At 43.7% G+C, this 22,287-nt stretch overlaps 1 protein-coding gene across 1 annotated transcript in view; it reads right to left on the bottom strand.

The window, feature by feature from the left end:
* Positions 1 to 22,287, bottom strand: part of CNBD1 (cyclic nucleotide binding domain containing 1) — a 195,813-nt gene that overhangs the window by 124,103 nt on the left and 49,423 nt on the right. The window contains exon 5 of the mRNA XM_014528438.1: positions 6,924 to 7,069. Within this exon, the coding sequence (XP_014383924.1) occupies positions 6,924 to 7,069 (146 nt within the window). The remainder of the gene's footprint in view (positions 1 to 6,923; positions 7,070 to 22,287) is intronic.

Genomic DNA, 22,287 nt, shown 5'->3' on the forward strand with positions numbered 1-22,287 from the left:
GGAACAGGGTGGGTGACCAGTGGGGCCGGGAGCCTGCGGACCTGATCTGCCCTGATCCCTGGCCAGGCCTACGAACCCTACTGTGCATCAGGCCTCTAGTCTGACCATAAGAATTAAAACAATAGAGATAAAAATGGCATTAAATCTTCATCCCCAGGCTTTATAAAAGTAAAGAATCGATAAAATCATGTTGGTTACCAGTACGTTTCTTTAAATTACTTATCTAGTCAACCTGTGTGACATGAAAAGACAAAAGAAATCTTTCCATAGGACTTGAAGGAATTTCCTAGTGGAAGACTTTATATTTTAAAATATCAGTTTACCACATTTGTACCAGGTGAACAGAAACATTCAAAAAGAAATAAGAATACTAATAATGGAAGGTTTAATGAATCGCTTTGACTGTGACTTTCAAAAGGTGAGAGGCCAAACATAAAGTTAGATTAAAGCAAACGTGTGCGAATTCCCTGCTAAGGGTCTACACAGGACCCTCAGCTGAAATCGACCATCCTAAACGGTTTCTAATGTTTCCAGGGGCTACAGTTGAACCAGGTCATGTGGTCATGTGGTTGATTCTGAAGCCTCTCCTACCCTCCGCCCTGCTCGCCATCCTGACCACCTCCCGTCCCAGGCGTCCTCGCAGGACTTCTGTTTGGGGCTCTCTCTGCCTTTTCGGTTTCCGCGGGTGACCACAACCTCCTGGGGCAGGAAGGGCCTCTGACGCGCCCTCAGTACCTTCAGCGCATGGCATGCCACCTGAATGTTGTAGGCCCCTAGCAAATACTTGAATGAATGAAAGCTTAATTAATGATCCTGTTGTATGTATCTCCAAAGAATCTCATAAAACATTTGGGGGAAAAACTCGTTTGTTTTTCTTAGAATTCTGTCCTCTGAGAAATGAAATAAAGCTCCTTGATGGCCTATTTTCTACTCAGGTGGGAGCTTAGGAAAATACCAGAAAGTTATATGAATTTTAAGCCCATGGTTTAATTCATGGAATCCCCATATAAAGGCCTAAATAGTCCCAGAAGTAACATAACAAAAGCAACGCTTGAGTGGCCTTTGCATAGCTTTTGTGGAATTAAAATATCTTTGGAGGTGGAGTTTGTTCTTAAGGGCAATTGTTCCTCTCTAGGTACTAGGAATAATTATTTTAAGACACAAGCCTAATAACCTATTTAGAATATTTTTATGTGTGGAAGATAAGGTATAAATAAAACTGGATATTTGTTTTGATATTTTTTTAAAAACACAAATAAATAAATATTATCTAGCTCAGAGCTAAGCGGAAGAAGAAATGAGAAGAAATTCATTTCACTTTATTTTGGGCTTGGACCTTCCATTGGAATAGCCTCTCAGTATTGATACCTTCTGCCAAATATTTCTAGAGATTTCATAAAGGTAGAAATAATAGCTATAAATTATTGGTGATTGTTTTTAATAACTTTAAAACCTGTTACCTTATCATCTTTTTACTTAGTCCTTTTCACTAAGAAAATTTCTTATTTCAAAATTGTTTGTTCACATGGGTACTAAGGTAGAGGCCTCTGATTTTTTCAGTAAGTGATATAATTCATTCATTCAGACTCTATCTTGTTGCAGTAAGTGAGCTTACAAAAATACATACAGCATTGCTTTAAAAGTTAGTGATGAAATAGAATGAAGGCAAAATGGGTGAGAAAAAAGATAAAAACAAGAACAAATTAAAAAACAAATTGTGTAAAATCCTATATATTTGCCAGGAGATAGTACTGAGTGAGCAGACAGTTTTTGCTCCATTTGCCTTACTTTTAAAAAATGTTAATGTCACAAAGTTTTTAAAGGCTATAACAATGTCCCTAAACTATTTCACATGCCATACAAAATGAGAAATCTGATTGGTTATGTGATTTAGCAACTATAAGAGAATTTTAAATATAACTTGCCTAGAAGTCTCAAAATCACTGAATATATTTCTCCCAGAGGTTTTCAAAAAAGAGAATAATGTCATGTAAGCACAACTAAACTTTTCCCAAAGCACATTATTAAAATACAGGGTCCTGACAGACTATTTCTAAGGACCTAACAATCATTTCTCTGCAAGAGGGTCAGAAGCAGACCCCTGGGGGCAGCGGCGTGGCGGAGGGACCACAGGTTTGACTCCTTCCGTGGCAAGAGCACATTATTTGAATCACAGTTCCCATACACAGAGTGATGCCCGCTACATATTTTATGAGATTTACTTACTGTGTTTACAATATGTTAAATGAAATTTAAACCACAACAGACAATAAAGTCTGAGCAGGTTAAGAAAATGTTAAAAATTTAGTAATATAAAAAAGATTCTGAGCACAAAAAATAAACATAAAAGTGCCTAGCCAATGTGGCTCAGTGGTTGAGCATCAACCCATGCACTAAGAGGTCATCAGTTTGATTCCAGGTCAGGGCACATGCCTAGGTCGTGGGCTCGATCCCCAGTAGGGGGTGTGCAGGAGGCAGTAAATCAATGTTTCTCTCTCAAATTCATGTTTCTATTTTTCTTTCCCTTCTCCCGTCATATCTCTCTCTATATATAAAAATAAATGAAGACATATTTTAAAAAAATAAATATGAGTATATTAAAATGAGGAGCCATGGTGTTTTGAGGTATAACATCAAAAGTTAGGAGCAAAATGAAACAATGAAATTTAATGGGCTTCAAATAAAGAAAACAGAGTAAAGATGATATAGTGAACGAAAGAAAAAAAACCTTCAATAAGTTCATAGAAATATTTCAATGTTAATATAAAAGTAGATAGTCATAAAATTTTGATCAAGAATCTAATTCCAGGTTAGCCACTACCCTGGATTCTCAAGCAAAATAATTATTTTAGCTTCCCTGAGCTTTAGGTTGCCAATCAAAAAAATGCCCCCTGCCCAGAGCATAAAACAATAGTGCAATGGACACTCTTGAGATCCCTTTAAGTAAACTGTATACCTATTAGCATACAGAAAGGGGTACTATTTGGGACATGTATTATGCATAGTATTTTTAGGATAGTGATAGAGTAATCGTGTTTCAGTACCATATTCATTTAAACTGGAGACGTGTGTGCTATTCAGTACTTCAATCACAGTTCCTACGGCCTTGCGTGAGAAGACTAGTGACAGGCTGAGCGCGTGCGGGGAAGGTTAGGGAGCTGCCTTAACAGTGAAACCCAAGGACCTGTGCCAGGGCAGACAGAAGGTGCCAACAGCTGTTGGAACTGCAGGTGAGAAACCACAGCCTGGGTGGCAGGCTGAGCGTCAGCACCTGGTGAGAGGCTGCGGGACACTGTCCATTGCAGCAGGGGAGGAAGCGCATCCCAGGGGGGAAAGATACCCGGTTGGGCTTGCTTGTTACGTTGGATGAACAAAAAGGTTTACAAAAGTCGGTAAGTGAAATAACTGAGTTGTCAGAATCGGTAACTTAAAAACTCAAGAGAAGGGCTTCCACACAGACAGTAAACACAGAGACTGGAATTTTTAAGCAGCATTTGAAAGTATGAGATGTGAGCTGGGATGCCTTATTTCACATAAATGATCAAAGTGACATTTGTCCAGGAAGGAAAGTTCATATTTTAACAGTCAATCACCTGAGTCAGCAAGATGCCATCAGAATATTTGCTTCTACTTGTAATTTTAAAACCTTTGTGAAAAAAATAATTGTGTAGTTACAAACACTGACTCGTGGATATACACTCACAACGGCAGCGGTTCTCAACCTGTGGGTCACGACCCCTTTGGGGGTCAAACGACCCTTTCACAGGGGTAGCCTAAGACCATCAGAAAACACATATATAATTACATATTGTTTTGTGATTAATCACTATGCTTTAATTATGTTCAATTTGTAACAATGAAATTGGGCGTCACCACAACATGAGGAACTGTATTAAAGGGTCGCGGCATTAGGAAGGTTGAGAACCACTGCACTATGGAAAATTCAACACAAAGATATGGGGAAAAGAGAGGTCATTGTCCCAGTCACTGCCCTTCAACTCCTCTCTCCCCCACCAGGGTAACAACTTTCAAAACAGGTATTTTGGGATTGTCCTTCAGGATGTATCCCTGTGGACTTTGCCAGGTGTTTTTATAGATCTATAATAATAAAAGCATAATATGCTAATTAGCTGGGGGAAGGAAGGTCAACTCTTGCCCAAATTTTGTGCATCAGGCCTCTAGTTTATATATAACTTCAGGTATTTATGAAAATACACATGTGTTCATATTACCTATTAATGCTACAGTTGTTCTGTTTGCTGTTGTGGGGTTTTTGGCCTCCACGTCAATATATGCAGATCTGCCTCATTCTCTTCAACCACAGCTAGCATTGCAAGGCCACTTACCACCCTATTGCTGGCCACTCTCTAGCCAAGGCCATTCAGGTTGATTTCACATTTTTCACCATAAGGAATATAATTTCAGGGATATATGACAACACAAATACATTTTTAAGTCCTACGCTCAAACTGACAGCAAAGCAATGTTGAAAGTTTGTTCTTTCTTCCAATATCATTCGTCCCCTGCAACACCGCCGTGACTTAGTCTTCCCTGCTTGATGGCAGATTAAATGAAGCTATGAAGGAGAACCATCAGGGAAAACTCTCGAAACGTGTCCTGTTTCCAGCAGACACGCATTCTCTGAAGTTACAGTTAGACTTTCAACGCAGTGACCCTGAGGAACCACTTGCTCAGACTAGCAGCTCGATGGGGAGGGGTGGAGAGCGAGCGCAGACCTGCGGTAAAGTGTGTTTGAAGTCCACTCGAACCAGGATACGTGCATGATGCTTTGTGCCTTAGGGTCCCAGGTGCCCGTCAGTGATGAGTGGATAAAAAAATCTGTGTATATTTATGCCATGGAATACTGTGCAGCTGTAAAAAAGAAGGCTCTTCTCTTACCCTTAGAGACAGCATGGAGGGACCTGGAGAGTATTATGCTAAGTGAAATAAAGCAGTCAGAGAAAGACAAGTATAACATGATCTCACTCATATGTGGAATCTAATGAACAAAATAAACCAACAAACAAAATGGAAACAGACTCAGAGAACAAACTGACAGCTGTCAGAGGGGAGTGGGGCTTGTGAGGCTGGGTAAAAAAGGTGAAGGGATTAAGCAAAAACAAACAACAACAAAAAACTCATAGACACTGACAACAGTATGGCGATTACCAGAGGACAGGGGGGCGGGGGAGGTAGAAGAGGGTATGGAAGGAGATTTGACTTGGGGTGAACACACAGTACAATATAGAGGTGATGTATTATAGAATTTACACCTGAAACTTATATAATTTGTTAACTGATATAACCCAATAAATTCAATAAAAAAAGAAAAGAAACAAATAATAAGCTACTTTTATTTGTTACTGTGATTAATAAATAAGGAAGATTCCCTGACACACAAAAAAAATGAATTAAGTAAATTGGTTTCTCTTTTCTAGTAGATACTTAATAATCACAAAAAGAAGAACAAATGCTGAACTCTTGGTTTAGGTGTGTGACTCCATGTGTGTTGACTTGCCTGCCACCAATTAAGATATAAAATACTCTCCTAACGCACCCAATATACGCTTGGTAAAGGAGCTAGGAATTAAAATTGGGAAACTGGAAATCTGTCTGGAGAGGTTTTTTCCCCCAATAACTAATTAGTATTGGAATCAGTCAAATAATCACTTTGACCACTTCCTGCCTTAACTATGAGCACCTATGCCAGATTGTTATTAAATGTGCATACCAACGAGTGGTTTTCAAAGTGTGGTCCTCAGACTGGCAGCATCACCTGGAACATTACTGGACGTGCAAATTAAGCCCCGCCCCAGCCCTGGAAGCAGAAAGCACAGGGCGGGGTGAGCACTGCAGTGCATCCCAGTGAGTCTCCCAGTGACTCTGCTGTGTCCTCAGGTGGAGAAATGCTCGTGACTGTCTCTAAACCTAAGTTCTAAGGTGTGAAATGTAATTCATTCCGTGACTTATATCCTTACAAACAAAATACCTCTACACAGTACATTTTTAACATGTCCAATAAAATAATCTACACTAATAAAAGAGAGCCATGCAAATTGGTATTACTCCGCTACGCCCACTAGCCAATCAGAGTGACTATGCAAATTAGCTCAACAAAGATGGCGGTTAATTTGCATACACAGGCGAGGAGCGAAGACTGAAGACTGAAGACTGAAGACTGAAGAGACTTGGCTTCTCTGCTGCAGCCACAGCCAAGCCTCGCTGCGGCTGGAGGGGAGAAGCCTAGCCTTGAGGCTTGGCTTCTCTGCTGCGGCCGGACCAAAGGTCTGGGTCCCAGATGCTGGAAGAAAACTGGTGCCGGCAGCCAGGGGAAGGAAGGCCTATTGCGTGAATCTTAGTGCAACGGGCTTCTAGTCCTATATAATAGAAGGCTAACATAAAAACTGTCCCCTCGATTGGGAGTTTGACCAGGAGTTCAACCAGGGGCTGGGGCTGGCCGGCCAACCACCCACGGCCCCTCCTCCTGGCTGGACAGCTGGACCCCACCCCAATGGCCCCCCAACCCCCATTGGGTGTGGGGCCAGCCAGCCAACCACCCATGGCCCCTCCTCCTGGCCAGCCAGCTGGACCCCACTGGTGCAGGAATTCATGCACCAAGCCTCTAGTGCAGCGGTTCTCAACCTGTGGGTCGCGACCCCTTTGGCGGTCGAACGACCCTTTCACAGGGGTCACCTAAGACCATCCTGCATATCAGATATTTACATTACAATTCATAACAGTAGCAACATTACAGTGATGAAATAGCAATGAAAATAATTTTATGGTTGGGTCACAACATGAGGAACTGTATTTAAAGGGCCAGAAGGTTGAGAACCACTGCTCTAGTGCATATTATAATTGACAGAGAATCAAAATGGGGACACGCATTTGATTTTGCCAAGCGTCCCTCCAGAGTCCATTACCTGTGCTGCCTTTTATCCAGGTTTCAGAAATGACGTTCTTACTGAGAATCCTCAGATGGTCATCTGTCAGCTGAGAAGTTAAATCTGGAACTGTTTTCAGCATCTTCCACACGGTCTTGTGTTCGCGCAGGGTCCTGTGAATGGGCCTTCAAAACGGAGACAGATTGCAAATTGAGAGACCCCAGCATAAATAGAAAGATACAGACAAGCCAAAAGATTCTTGATTTGAGCTTCCTAATCTGTATTTTCTTTTTATTTGAGGGTTGCTTAGGGACACCTGTGATGATGTTTTATTTTATTGTTTTACCAACATTCAGATGCACCTCCAAGAAACTAACCTTTTGGGAACTGCTGGTACCTCCTCTTTGCAGAAAACTCAGTGCTTCATGGTAAGGTTGTACCTTTTGCTGTTCTCCCACTCAGCGCTCACTGAGCTTCCTGGTGAGTAGGTGATGCTTTTCACCAAACTGGGAAATTATTGGCCATCTTTGTTTCACACATTCTCTGCGCCTTTCCTCTGGGCCCCCTCATGTTTCCGCTGCCCCACCCACTGCAGATGCACAGGCTCTGGCCCTATTTATACTGTTTCTTCTTTCTCTTTCTGTCTCTTTGACTGAATACTCTTAATTGGTGTAACTGCAAGTTTGCTGAACCTTCCTTCTGCCAGTTCAGATCTGTTGTTGATCCCCTCTAGTGATTTTTTTATAAAATTCAATCATTGTAGTTTTCAACTCCAAAATCTGTATTGGTTCTTTTATTTTTTTGGCTGTTTCTACCTCAATGATGTTATGTTTGTGGTGAGAAGGTGTCGTCACTCTTTAACTTTATCATCTATATGATCTCTGGTATGCAGTCACCTGTCTGCGCTTGTCTCTCCTCAGCCATCTCACTATTGGTCAGAAATTTCCTTAAGCCTGAACCCGCATGTCCCCCAACTCTTGCTGATGAACTGGTTGTACTGTCATATTTCGTTTAATTTGTTAGACAGGGTATCCTTTGTTTCTTTGAATCTATTCATAATAGTTGACTTACCAGTCTTTGTCTACTAAGAATCAACATGTGAATTCCTGAGGACACTGTTGGCTATTGACTGCTATTTTCCTATGCTTCATAATTTTTGTTGAAAACTGAACATTTTCAATGACACGATGTGGCAACTCTGGATATATTGTTCCCTCCTCCCAGGGTCAAACAGCAGCAATGCCTGTGTGGGGCCTTTTCCCAGGGAGCTCGGGCAGAGTCTCAGTGTGGCGATGCCGATGCCGGTGGGGCTTCTCCAGGCTCTGAGCAGGCCCGCCCCCCAGGCTGCAGGCTGCAGCTTCATACCTCGAAGAACTGTCCCTCGGGACACCAAGCCACAAACCTTGCTCTTCTGACCAAGGTTCGGCCATTTTTCTTGAATAAATTGTTTCTCATATTTTTGTAGGAATTTGATTAATTTTCAAAGTTCTTAAAAAATTTTGCCAGCATTTTCCTACTCTATGAAGGAGCAGATATACACAGATCCTCACTCTACCATTCTGGAAGTCCTGTACTGCACAGTGCCCTGGTCCCGCTGGGCCACAGCCCCTCAGGACAGTCCGACTCCTCTGAGATGGTCGATGCCCCCCTTTCTAGACTCATCAAAAAATCCTTTCAATTTTTTTAAATTGAATTTATTGAGGTGATATTGGTTCACAAAACCATACAGGTTTCAAGTGTACAACTCAACCAAACATCAACTGCCCACTGCATCATGTGCCCATCACCCAAAGCAGTATCTTCCCATGCCCATTCCCCCAACTGTACTCACCTCCACCCACCCACCCCTTTCCCTCTGGCTATCACCAACTGTTCTCTGTGTGTGATATACATAGATGTTTTTTGCTTAATCCCTTCACCTACTTTCACCCACTTCCCTCCCCTCAACAGCTCTCAGTCTGTTCCGTGCATCCAAGCCTCTGTTTCTATTTTGTTCATCAGTTTATTTAGTTCTTCCCCTCAATAGCTCTCAGTCTGTTCCGTGCATCCAGGCTTCTGTTTCTATTTTGTTCATCAGTTTATTTAGTTCATGAGATTCTACATATACGTGAGGTCACATGGTATCTATCTTTCTCTGACCGGCCACACAGAATCTTAAACCCTCTCCTCCATAGTGAGACCTGTAACCCCTCCCACCCCTCAAGGTCAGCATATATTTCAAGCACCAACAAAAAGGGCCAGGGAAGTGCATGTGACCATTGGTGATGGGACAATCACAGATATTTGGTAAAAACACTACTAACAATGAGATTAGGAGAAATAATGTTTCAAGCCTGGCTTCACTCAAAAATTATAGCTTGTAATCATTTTGATAAATGAATGGGCTTATAATTTACATATTCTGACTAAACATGCAAAACATTTCCTAAAATTCACCTAGTCACTCTGGAAACCCTATTCCTGATACATTCTTATTTGTCAGCTTCCTTCTGCCTTTCCTATATTCAAACACTTTCACATATTTGGCAAATACGCTTGGACCATGAAGAAGCAAGCGGACACGTGGTAACGCACAGCACCCCACTTCCATGCCACCATTTCTTGTTGGCTTGTGCTGCCTCATTCGGGTTCTGGTCTACAGGGTTGCCCAGGCTCTAGACTGATAAGTGATCTGCACTTTCCAGCATTCTGGAATTCACCTAAAATTTCTACCATCCACTCCTGTTTTCCATCCTCAGGATGGTAATCAAGGCCTTCAGTCTGAAAACTTGACCTTGATTTCCTCTCTCCAACTATGACTTTCCTTCACTTGTCCCTCAGTTGCTGCCTCTGTTATTTGGCAGGAACTTCCTTTACATATGTCACATCTACTCCTTCCTTACCGCCTCCTCCTGGCCAATTCCTAATATACAAATGCTGCAGTGAAAGGAATTAGATGAACAAAAAACAGCTTCCTGTTCATTCATAGTCAAGCAGGACAAAAGAAAAAGGGAGTAATTCTGATCACAAGAAAGACTTCATTCAGAAAGACGTGCCTGAAGGCCCATGAAGGTCTCTGAACATGAAACTTTGGAGATGGTGATTGTTTCCTATTTCTCATTGATTTACAAACATCAAAGAAAATATCTCTAGTCCCTTCATCAAACAATCACCTTTTAATTGGAAGTGGAGATATCTGGGGATGGTGTGGGTTCATATATTTGAAGAGCTCTCAAATTAAAGAGGGGTTACAATTATTTTGTCTAACAATTTGAGTAGAAATTATAGAGGTCATTTTTTTCCAATTAAAAAGTACAATTAAAAGATTAAACACAATAAAAGAGATCTGTGGGAGTTATATACAAATTTCCAGTGTCAGCTCCCTCTCAAAATCCTCCTGCTGGTTGAGTTCTCACTTTCTTCTAATATTGGATACAAATAACAACCACCTGGGATCCACATGAGGCTCAGTCTCATGTGCTGAGAAGAACCTGATGGTCCTCTCAATACCCTGAGAATTGGGGGGCGTTTACATTTCTCCGTTACTTCTTTTTTACTTATTCCACTGAGTGCTTACTCTCTGATCTACTGGTAGAAGCAGACTTTGCTGTTGTCAGCTTTCTTTTGTTTTCTTATAGTGTCTCATCATTCCTACATATAAGATTTGGGTCAGCTAGAGAACACATTATCACTTGCCTTCAGTGTTTAATATTTTTACGATTGTTAGCATGTGATTCCTTACACAAAAGTTGCAAGAGCAGTGGTGTTCAAATACACACAGTCACGGAGCCCTTTGTTCAAACTGAATCTTAATGGGGTGTACATACATAAAGTCAGTGAAAGCAGAACTCTGCCGTGTAAGGAAAGAGAGGGAAGATCAGTTCCACACGAGACCGCATCTCCCTGCACGTCCAGCCGAAGGAGCGTGGGGAATCCACAGGCTCCTGTGAGAGGCCAAGGAAGCCCAGGGGCCTTCCCACAGGGCATTCTGTTAAGTACTTGATTTCCACCAGATGTTATTTTCCGTGTATTATCATACAATTACAAGGAACTACAAGGAATTACATTTTCTAATCTCCCCCTGTAAATGAGAAAGCTGAAGCCTAGAGATGCTGAGTAACTTCCCAAAGTCCTACTTAATGACTTATGGGGCCCTGGTTTCACCCGGGTGACCCCACACCAGAGCGCTGCACTGAGTCACATCTTCACAGTGTGACTTTCACTGACGCTGACAGTCAGGGCAGGGACTGCTCCAGGTTTTGTTGTCTGACACATAAAACAAAATAGAACTCAAATTTACAGACAAGTGTTGGTACAAATGTGAGTGTTTCAAAAGATAAGGGAGCACAACAAATCACCAATTTCTAAATCCTGAAAAGTCTTACAGTTCTTCTATTCATTAGTTGCTTATGGACTTCCATTATATTTCTATTTTAAATATTTTTTCTGTGTTTCTTACCAATTCTTACAGTTTAAGCTTCATTACCTTCAGGGTAAATTTACCTCTGAGTCAAGGTTGAGTTATTAGCAAAAGAAAAAAGAAGAAGATGGGATCCGTAATCAGGGTGGATTTGAATCTGAAGTGAAAAGAGAAAGAAAAAAGCATCATGTGAGGAACATGGAGCAGAGTGGAAGGAAGAGCCCTAATGGTGTGCTAGGGGGAGGAAATAAAACATGAGAAACTTAGAATGGGAGGCCCCACAGGAATTCGCTCACGTTTACAGTTTGGGGGAAAATGGTAGCAAGGACAGTGCGGGCCACCAGCTGGGAACAGAGCCCATGGGAGTCTGCATGTTCGGCTACATCTGCCCCCAGGACACGCTGTGTACACCAGGCACATGAGTTCCTCAAGGGCCCCCCAAACCTGCTGGAGCCAGATGGCCTATGATGGGGACACAAACATTTTCAGAAATTGCACAGCTGAAGTCCCAGGGTGTTAAGAGGTGTAGAATATTTGATTAAATTTTCTGTGATCCACAGACTAGCAGAATAGAAAAAATCCAGCTAAAAATGTTGCTTTCATTAAAGGATGCCAACTGCACACCATTGGCCTTCCATTGCTTACAAAGCAGCACTTAAAATAGTTATAAATTTATTTAAAACAATTCCAAAGGTGATCCCCCCAATTTCATTTATTTATCCATTCTCCTGTATGCTTTCAAGTAACTCACTACAGAATTACTGTCCTGGAATCTAGCGTGTACCTGAACTTTCCTTGAACGGAGGAGGCACGCATCACACCGGGTCAAACAGCTTAACTTCGCCCCTCGTCTGGGATTCTCCTTTTTCTCCAACAACAAAGGAGAATCTTGAAAATCCTCAGACAGGAGCCTCATCAAAGAGCCTTTCTTAGCATCTTTCAGAAACTCCGTGCCTGAGACCCTGTCCCTTAACCACAGCCACACAAAGGGCACAGTGAGGTCTCAGGGGCTCAGTGAGGTCTCATGGGCACAGTGAGGTCTCAGGGGCACAGTGAGGTCTCAGAGGCACAGTGAGGTCTCAGGGGCACAGTGAGGTCTCAGAGGCACAGTGCGGTCTCAGGGGCACAGTGAGGTCTCAAAATACCCTGAAGTCTGGCTCCTGACACTCCCCACAGCGAACAGGTACTCACAGTCACTCAGTCACTGAAGCGCACTAATGCTTAGAACTAAGGTTTGTGCATCTTTCGTGCTCAGACATTTGAAAGAGCTGCTTCCAAGGCACAGACTGACTGATGGCGCGATTTCCCTGTAAGAGGAGCCCACAGGCACGTTGGTTGGATCTGAATTATTTTTAATCGCCCTTTTCTCTCAAAGGAAAGAAATAAAAAGCTGCAGCTGGGCTCAGAAGGCTGGCAGGCTCCACCTGCTGCTCCAGGGCCTCTGCTGCCTGGCTACTGGGGATCGCTCAGCAGGGCTCTAGGTGTTAACACAGCGTAGGAAGCACAGTGGGACCAGGGGGCACTGACCTGAGAGGGAGGCCAAGGCAGCAAAGTCAAAGGCCAGGGGCAGTGAGAACCCGGGAAGCTCAGTGCAGGTGGTCTGAGGAGAGGCGAGTCAGGCCAGGGCTTTAAGAGAATCACTGGAAAGACTCGGATTTTGCAAGTTCTCTCCAGCTGCGCAGAGAGTGCAGCGACCACAGCCCCTCAGGACAGTCCAACTCCTCTGAGATGGCCGACGTCCCCCTTTCTAGACTCATGAGCTCAGGCCAGCGGGCGCGGTCCTGACCCTGGCAGCTGGCGGGCAGGGAGACAGCCTTCCTCCTGTGCAGGGAAATGACTTGTTGGCTCAGACCATTCGCCTGCCTGCAGTTTTCCCTCGAATCAGTCCTGCAACCAGGGCATCAGGGGCCAGCGGTCCACCCGAGGCGGTGCCTGCTCGCTGGCAGACACTTGGGAAAGTGCGGCTCCCGGGCGTCTGCTCTCATCCTCGGTGCCTAGTCGGGGTCTTGTCCCAGTGACTGGGCAACTACCACATGACTCAGTCGGACCCAGACCCTGCACCAGAGCTGGGGGGCGGACTGTGGGAGGGAAGTGGCGGGGAGGGGGGCAGCACATGACTCAGGAAAGCTCGCAGCTGCCTGTGGGGACTCTGGTCCCTAAATGAAGGCTGCACCTGAGTGTGTTCATGCAGCAGGTGCACATCCTCTGTGGCCACCCCAGAGCATTCTGAGTTCAAACCTAATTCTGCCTCTTCCTAGTTATGGGTTAGAAAAGTTATAATCCATGTGTATCTCTGTGCTGTAATATGAACAACAAGAACTCTATTTTACAGGCCCGCCATGGGGAGCAGCCACATTTAAATGCATTATTATGTAGACAGGCTTATTCATAAAGTTATTAATGAAAGATCATGTAGTTATTAATGAAAGATCAAACCACCTCTAAGGCAAGAACATTTTTAAATGTAAATGTTTTTATAAAAGACTTCTATATAGTATGAAATCAAATCAGAAATAAAAAAATTAAATTCTGACAAGTAAGAAATATGACTAATTTACATTAAGTTGAATTATAAAAGCACTTTTCAGGATGATAAAATATTTTCCTACAACACAAGCTAATCTTATGGCTGTTTGAATAGCTGTGAAAGTTTCCTAACTGATGATGTTTTCCCTTTATGTGTTGAAATTTCAAAGAAAAAACTAATTGGACATGCTCAAAAACATAGCCTAGAAAGTTCAGAGACCTCTTTCAGAAAAGTATTCTACAAGAAAAAGAGAAAGCAAATTTATGCTAAAAACGTGAAAACAAGAGTCACTCCACGAAGAATTAGAAAGTAAAACAGTGAAAAAACTCAGTGTAATATAGCTTTAAAAAGCCCAATTCAACAATCCTTCATTGCAGAGGAATTTGCAAATAAGTGGATCTGCCCTGACATTTTTAGTTTTTTGTCTATGATGCTCAAAATTAAAATTTACCATTCTGGAGGTCATTCATAGTTTCACATACTAAAAAAAAAAAATAGGCTAGATTGTATCATATTCCAATTGTTTGATTAGACAGAAATAAATTACTATCATGTACAGCTTTCAGAATTTCTCAAAGTTGTCAATTTAGTAGAAATTACTCTGAGCAATATTTTAAAGTTTTATGTTAATTGAAAAATTTCAGAAGACACTTACAAATGTAGTCAGAAATGTAGATCTTAACTCTTGGATATAAGACCACTAGCTGTTATTAACAAAATTATCCACATAACTAAAATGTTTTCATTAAAAATTGCAAAAGATTACTTTCTTCGTGCACACAACAGAAACTTAATGAACAACACCCAGGGGCTGCACTGCTCTAGGAACCGGTGACACAACAAAAACCACCTCAGGTTGCTGCCCTCTCTGAGAATAGAGAGTAGAGAATATCAAATAGATGACAGATCAGTGCACAGATAGAGAAGAAAATATCTGCTAATTCAATTTGTTATGGAGAGAAAAGTAGTTTGGCTTAATAGAGAGTGGCAGGTGGTCGTGTAGAGGCGTCTGAGAAATTAGTCTCCATCCGATCCACACAGGCAGAGACTTTCCGGGAGGAGCAGCCGACAGCAGGTGTAGTGGATGGCGGAGAGGGAGGGCAAGGAATTGGGATTTTATTTAGCCGTCAGAGTCAGCCCCTGAATATTTAACAAGAGGATGAGCATAATTTGATTTGTAATTTTTAAATGTATATGTATTTAAAAATCGCTGTAGCTATTCTGGTAAACGGGATGAAGGGAGAGCGGTGTGGAAGCAGAGGAAAGTGGGGAGTGGCGTGGGGGAGGGATGGCGGCGACCTGCACCAGGGTGGCCACAGCAAAGGTGGGAAGAATGAAGACACGGGACACTGTTGGAACACCTGCTCCACAGGACTTGCTGGCGGAGGCGCGAGCAGGGGAAGGGAGGAAGCCTGGGCCGCTCCTGGGCGCTGATGGGGGGAGGAGCAGGGTCAGGGCGCAATGCTGGTGGCCTGGCTGGGGAGACAGAGCACAGGGCTGGTGGGAGAGGAACGGCTTTCGGTCCTTTTACATTTATCAGCATCAGCACAGGGCTCCAGGAAGTGGCTACACAGCACCAATGAGGCTGAAGCACAATGTGGAAATCTCAGACTAAAGACATTGGAGAAATGACTTACAAATGTCCATTTCACAATTTAACAATAACCCTTTCAGGCAGATACTTAATCATGTTTTAGAAAATTGAAAAAGTAAAAACATAGAAATAAAAAAAACAACCAGTTACCTAGGTCTAGTGCAGGGAATTGGGTTAATATTTTTAAGATAATTTAATGGCAGTAGATTAACATGTTTTTATATGAAAACAGATGACAATTTTTAGGAAAATGAGCAGCAGCAACAGAAATTTGATGTCACTTTGAAAAAAATAAAATGTCCATTAAAATAATTATAAAATGGAGTGTAGACACTAGATACTATTTAGGTTTCGACAACAGATAATCTAAATGCCATTTATATTTAAACAAAATTTCAAAATATATGAGGTCAGGACTCCACCTTCCAATATAGAGACAAAAATCAAACAAAATGTACCACATTGAATGTTTTAGGTCAAGGTGTTAACGGCAGTGGGAGAACATCCAGGTCAAGGAGACAGCACAGCCTCAGCGTTCGCAGAGGGCGAGAGCTGGGACTTGCTGGGAAAATCTGGTAACCCATGAACTGGAGTCAGAACAAAGGGAAAGGCTCACAGGCAGACCCAGCAATCCCACGCTTCTCTACAGTTTGCTCTGGATGAAGATGGATCAGCTCTTGATTCCTTCAGTTTAAAGTCATTCAATATCTTAAACCCTCTCACAAAAAGTAAAAAGGATTTTCAAACACCTTAAATGGACGTGACCTCCATCTTACACACTGTTGCTTTCTGACATTTTATCTCCATCCCTGCATATTTAACTGAAGATTATTATTCCGATCATGGTCATTATAATTTTATACAACCATTATTTTATTTACATGAATTTTTTCTAGACTATTTGTCTATGATTTCTTCCTGCATTTCAAACCTGAGATCTAGGATCATTTCACTTCTTCCGAAAATACATCCTTCACACTTTCTTTAGTGAGCATGCATTAAATTTTGTGCATCTGAAAATGTCTTTGTTTTCCCTGATCCATGAAAGACTTTTTGTGCGTACAGGTTGTGAAGTTGATATTAATTTTTCTGAGGAATTTAGTTTGTCCATCTACTGTCCTTTGGTTTCCATCATGCTATTGAGAGATCTACCCTCAGCCTATTTTTCATTTTCTTCTGATGGATGTTTTTCCTCTCCCGCTGCCCGTAGGGTTTCCACTTTGTCATAGCTGTTCTACAAACTCACTGTGAAACATCTAAGTAAAAATCTCCTCAGCCAGCTTCATGGTATTTGTATATTTATGTCTTTCATTCTTTCCAGAAAACCAACATCTATGTTTTCAAATATTGCCATTCTTCCATTTTCCTTATTCTGCCTCTCTTTAGCTCTGGTTAGATATTAGTGTTCTTTTTACAGTCCTATTTCTTAACCACTCCTTCAAATTCTATATCCCCTTGTTTGTTTGCATTGTACTCAGCTTAGCCCCTGAAATTTCTTGTTTTAAAAAATGACTGAACGGCCAGGATAATGAAAATACCTCCCCAGATTTGTCAGTCTATCTATAAAAGAACCCTATACCTTTGTAAGCTCAACTTCTTCAAAATTATTGATGGGTTAGAAGCAAAAAATTAAAGTTTAATTCTGTGTAATTATGAACATGGAAGAGAGACAAAGCCCACACATTTTTTAAATGTTGATAAATGCCACACTATATGATTTGATACCAATTTGATGATTTTTGTGTTTGTTTTATATTTCTAAACTTTTTCAGAACATTACAAAAAAAGTTATATGTATTTAAGTTAATTCCACTCTAGTTAAATATTGCGAATGCTTAGGCAATTCGGGCTTCCTGTGATTCCATATTCCCCCAAACCTCATCATTGAATATTTTTAGTAGACGGTCACTCATCCTGCCCTCCACAGGCTGCCTTAGTCCTCGGCGATTTCCAACCCTGGCAAAGCTCGAGGCTGTTTTCTGCTCTTGGTTGAAGCTCCAGGAAAAGATCACATGATTGTGATGAAGGACCTCATCCCACCGCTCCCCACCTCACTGTTCTCACCAGACATGTGCTCATCTCTAAGCAGCACCTTCTTGTCTGTGGCAACGGCTCTTCCTCTCTCCTGAAGGTGACGCAGGTGCCCTTACTTTCTCTGCTTGTTACCCCTTTTCTTGTCTTTGCTGTCTCTTGCCAAAGAGTTGGACTTCAATAAATGTTTGACAAAACATTAATAAATAGGAACATCCAACTGAAAGTAAGGCAAGTGGTTTAACAGCACTTCATTGTGTGTAACTAAATCGGTTTCATAGTTACAGGAGCCTTGTTAAAACCTTTCCCACAGGATGGACCTACCCAATTTAAAAGGAACAATTACATCACAAATGTATTTACGCTTATAGCTGGTATTAAAAGCATATGAAAGCTTTGGTGTGGGCCCGAGTGTTAGAGAATACAGAATGTGATTGGACAAGAGGCCAGGTGAAAACCTTTACCAACTCAACTTGCTCTTCGTTTTACGCATTAGACTAGCAGCATCTTGGCTGCTCCTCCCTGACCTAATGACAGGATGATTTCATATCCCACCCATCAGGCTTATTATTTGAAAATAAAATACATGAAGACCAATAAAGGATAAATTACTGAAACGGCGCTGTACTGAGGAGGACTTGGGAAATTTCTAAGCCTAGAGAATATGAAAATTATTGGAAAACCATCTGTCCTAAATGGAATAGACATTAGCTTAACTATAATTAGGAGCATGGGCCGTGTGCTCTGATTTTTGGACAAGTTAGAAGACAGGTCCACTGAACAATCTTCTATAACATGATTGACAGAAAAAAAAATGTACATGTTTGCATAGCCTCTTCCTCTTCAAGGAACAAAGAAATTAGCACCAATGCAGCTCACACACTTCCAGTCTGAGTTACCCCAGCGTTGCCGCTGTGCCGTTATAGCACGGAGATTCAGCAGGGACAATGCAAGAAGCCACAGTAAGACTGTAGCAATCAGTGCCATGTGGCAGGTACACAGCTAAACAGAAACTGGGCCACTGGTGTAGAAACGAAGGCCTTTTCCACTCAGTCTATTGATTCTGAAAAACCCAACGGTGAGCACAATGTCTGAGCAGTAAAACCTGTAGATGTTAAAAAATAAAAATAATCAACAATGCTGACAGGACGCTTTTAATGGACAGGAAGTGAGAACTGTAGGAGACGTGCTCCTTTCCAGTCTTTTTTAAACTTAGTATTTGCTGGACACGGCAGAGGATTGAGCAGACCCAGGTGCGTGTTGGCAAGGAAGGCCCAGGACTGGGCGGGAGGGCGAGCTGCGTGCAGGCTGCCCCCGGGCTTCGGTGGCCTTCCTTTCCCTGTTAAAGCGCCTGATGGTCTGGGCAGTGGTATCTGACAACTGAAGTGGCTGAATCTTTGAGTTTTTAACACTTTTAACATAAATCTTGATATACTTTAATTTTAAAAATTGAATTTCCATGAAAACACGCCTTATTTCTCTGGATAAAAGTTCTGTGGTAATCTCACTCCACACCGTGCCTCCCCTAAATATTATTTAGTGAGCCATCTGTTTAATAGCAATGGGTCACGTCACTCATCAAGGCTTTGATATGTTTAATATTTACAGGGTGTTGTCTTCAAGCTCAGCATTTTAGTCACTTGCCAGCAGTAAGTGAGAAAAATAGACATTTTGAGGAAGTGTCGGTGCTTTCAGGCTGAAGTGATGAATGAGCACGAAAACCTCTGAATGTCCGTCCTGTTGCTGCCGTTTATCACGTGGTTTGATCAACTTACATGACATGTTCAGCGTCTTCTTCAGTTAAAGAGAGCCTGCACTACACAGGGACTGTGCGTGTGCGCGCATGTGTGTCCATGTGTGCGTGCGTGTGTGTGCATAAGTGCGCACGCTTGTGTGTGAATACAAACTGTATGAAGCGCTGACCTGAGGAGTGATGCCATGCACCCAGCGAAGAATGGAGAAGAGGCCAGCACAGGTACTGCTGCGCGAGGAACGGGGCCCTGTCGTGAGTAATGGCAGCGTTAGCCTCCTCTCCCTTTAGAGCTTGACCTTGGTCCAACCTCTGCCGCCAGTGAGAGACTCACACCAGGACCTGAGGGGTGAGCAGAGCTTCTGCTCTCTCTGCAAATCATTCTCCTGCGAGGGGTGAATGGCAGTCCTCCGAGGGCCGGTCAGCTCAGGTGTCGGAGCTGGGTCCCCTGCACCTGTGCTCCGCAGAGGCCTGGCTGTGCCCTGCAGCCAGACTCGTCCTTGGCCTCCATCCTGCTGGCCTGGCTCTCCGGGGCGTGGGCGTGGTGAGCTGCTTCCCTGACTTCTTGCTCCCCGACCCCAACCACAAGAGACCCGGAGCTGCCAGCTCAGCTGAGCTCTCAGGTCCCTGGGCACCAGCGCTGCCTCCCCGCTGGGGCTGAGGAGCCTCGGTGGTTCTTGGATCCTGCCGACTGGTCCTGTATCCGCCCACGACCAAACGTGCTCGCGTGGCCCAGGGAAACTCAGAGGCAGGAGCTGCTGATCTGCTGGGGCCCCCCTGCCCTCGGGGCCTGTGTCGGGTGGCAATTGGCCTCCTGAGAGCAGGCACATTCCACCCAGAGACACCGTCCTGTCCTTCGCTACCCTGACCTGATCATTCTCTTCCTTTCAGCCAGTCCTGTGAGACAGGTGCTAATTATAACAACCATGGTCACAAATCTACAACTGTTTCCGTCCACTTCATACTTCTGCTGCGACCCCTCCCCGTTGCAGGGACAGCTGAGTCTGTCTGAACAGGAAGGACTCAGAAGCAACAAAGAAAGGCAGGGATGACGAAAGCAAGGGCTCCTGCTTCCCATGGCCATTCTCTCCACCGAGATGGGGTTTAAATGAAAACCAGGACAAAGAGGGCCTCCCCACCCACCGAGGCTGGAGCCCCGTCTTCTCTAGCTGCTGATTTAAAATTACCTTCCCAACAAGCGCACTCTCTTATTCAAGAAAACCTCCCTCAGTTCACCATAATTAATGCGCCTTCTAATCTCCAGGGAAATCATTCAGGGCGTGTTTGCCCTGCTCTTCCCCCAGCTGTTCATTGCGCAGCTGTCATTGGCCAGGCCTCTCCTGGATGATGGGAATCCAAACGCGAAGTCACAGCCTCTGACTGCAAACAACTCGGAGCCCAGCAGAAGGGCAATCCCCAGACAGACAGAGACCATGCGCTGTGTTTGCATTTCCATGTCGGGCGCCTACACCGCTCTTTCACATCGATGTCTCTCTCCCTCTCTCCCCCCTCTCCCTCTCCCTTCCACTCTCTCCTTAAGACCAACAGAAAACATATCCTCGGGTGAGGATTCTTTAAAATGAGCATTCTCACTATGAAATGAATAAATGTGTAAACATGAAGTCCCTTCCTCCTGAGTCATGACTGTTTGTACCACTCTCTAAACGTGAACCTGAAAAAAACTTACATTTTGGACAGCCCTGGAGAAGAAACACCGGGGTAAGTCACAGACAAGGGAGATCTGCTCCAGGGGCTTCTCCTAAGAGCCTGCGCCTACTGTTTGCAAAACTCCGCCCTTCCCGCCCGCATGGCCTCAGGTTGTTCTAATTGAACAAGGTGCTGAGGGAGCAGAGAGAACAGTGGAAAAGTGAGTCCCAAGGCACTTTACCTGGAACGAGTATCCAAAGTCCTAGCATGGTCACCATGGGCCCTGCCCATCCACAGTGTCCTTTCCTTGTGTGGCGGAGGGGGAGGTCTGAGGAGTGAGGGGGGGAGGGGGGAAGGGAAAGGGCAGGGGGGCTTGTCATTGGCACCACCTCAGAGAAGCAGGCAGGTGTGGTGGACTCTGTGCAGGTCAAGTGTGTCCTAAAGTGGACCCGGCCACAGGTTCCACAGCTACGGGTGCTACCGCACCTGGGAAGGAGGAGAGATTTTAAACCAGCACAGGGTGCCACATGGAAGCATTTATAGAGGGATCACCCTCGTCCTCCCAGTCAGCCCAGTTCCACAGAGAACTCAGGGAAGGAAGTGGCCCCGCCAGTGGGCAAGGAAAGCAGTTGGGGCTGTGGGGTCTCTGGGACAGGAGAGAGAAGGGAGCCGCTGGAGCTAGATGAGGCCAGAGTGGAATGGACTCGAGCAGGCAGGGCACAGGCCGTGGAGGAAAGGATGCAGGATGAAGTGGAAGCGCACGCAAGAGGCTTCTGGTGGAGGCTAAGAAGCAGGCTCTTGGTGCTGAGAGAGACAATGGGTCGGCATTTTGGGAAGTCACATAACCTTCATGAACTGACACAGAGAAAAGACAGGGGGAGGGGACAAGCAAAAAGGGGGAGGGGACAAGCAAAAAGGGCAAAGGGGTGTGGAGTTCAACATGCCCTTTAAATGGAGCTGACACCCCCTGTGGCCTGCACTGCATTGAATGTTAATAGAAGCTTAGAAAACAATGAAGACTCTACTGTATTTTATAAAGAGCTGCACAAGAAGAGGCTAGAACCCTGGTAAACATATATGCACCCAGTATAGGAGCACCTAAATATATAAAGAAACTTCTAGAGGACTTTAAGGGAGAGATGGACAGCAATACAGTCATAGTAGGGGACTTTAACACCCCAGTGACTTCACTGGATAGATCCTCCAGATAAAAAATTAATAAGAAAACAGTGACTTTGCCCTAACCAGTTTGGCTCAGTGGATAGAGTGTCGGCCTGTGGACTGAAGGGTCCCGGGTTTGATTCTGGTCAAGGGCATGTACCTTGGTTGCAGGCACATCCCCAGTAGGGGGTGTGCAGGAGGCAGCTGATCAATGTTTCTCTCTCACTGATGTTTCTAACTCTCTATCCCTCTCCCTTCCTCTCTGTAAAAAATCAATAAAATATATATTTTTTT

This window comes from Myotis brandtii, unplaced genomic scaffold (genome assembly GCF_000412655.1).
Source record: "Myotis brandtii unplaced genomic scaffold, ASM41265v1 scaffold634, whole genome shotgun sequence".
In the NCBI taxonomy this organism is placed as follows: domain Eukaryota; kingdom Metazoa; phylum Chordata; class Mammalia; order Chiroptera; family Vespertilionidae; genus Myotis; species Myotis brandtii.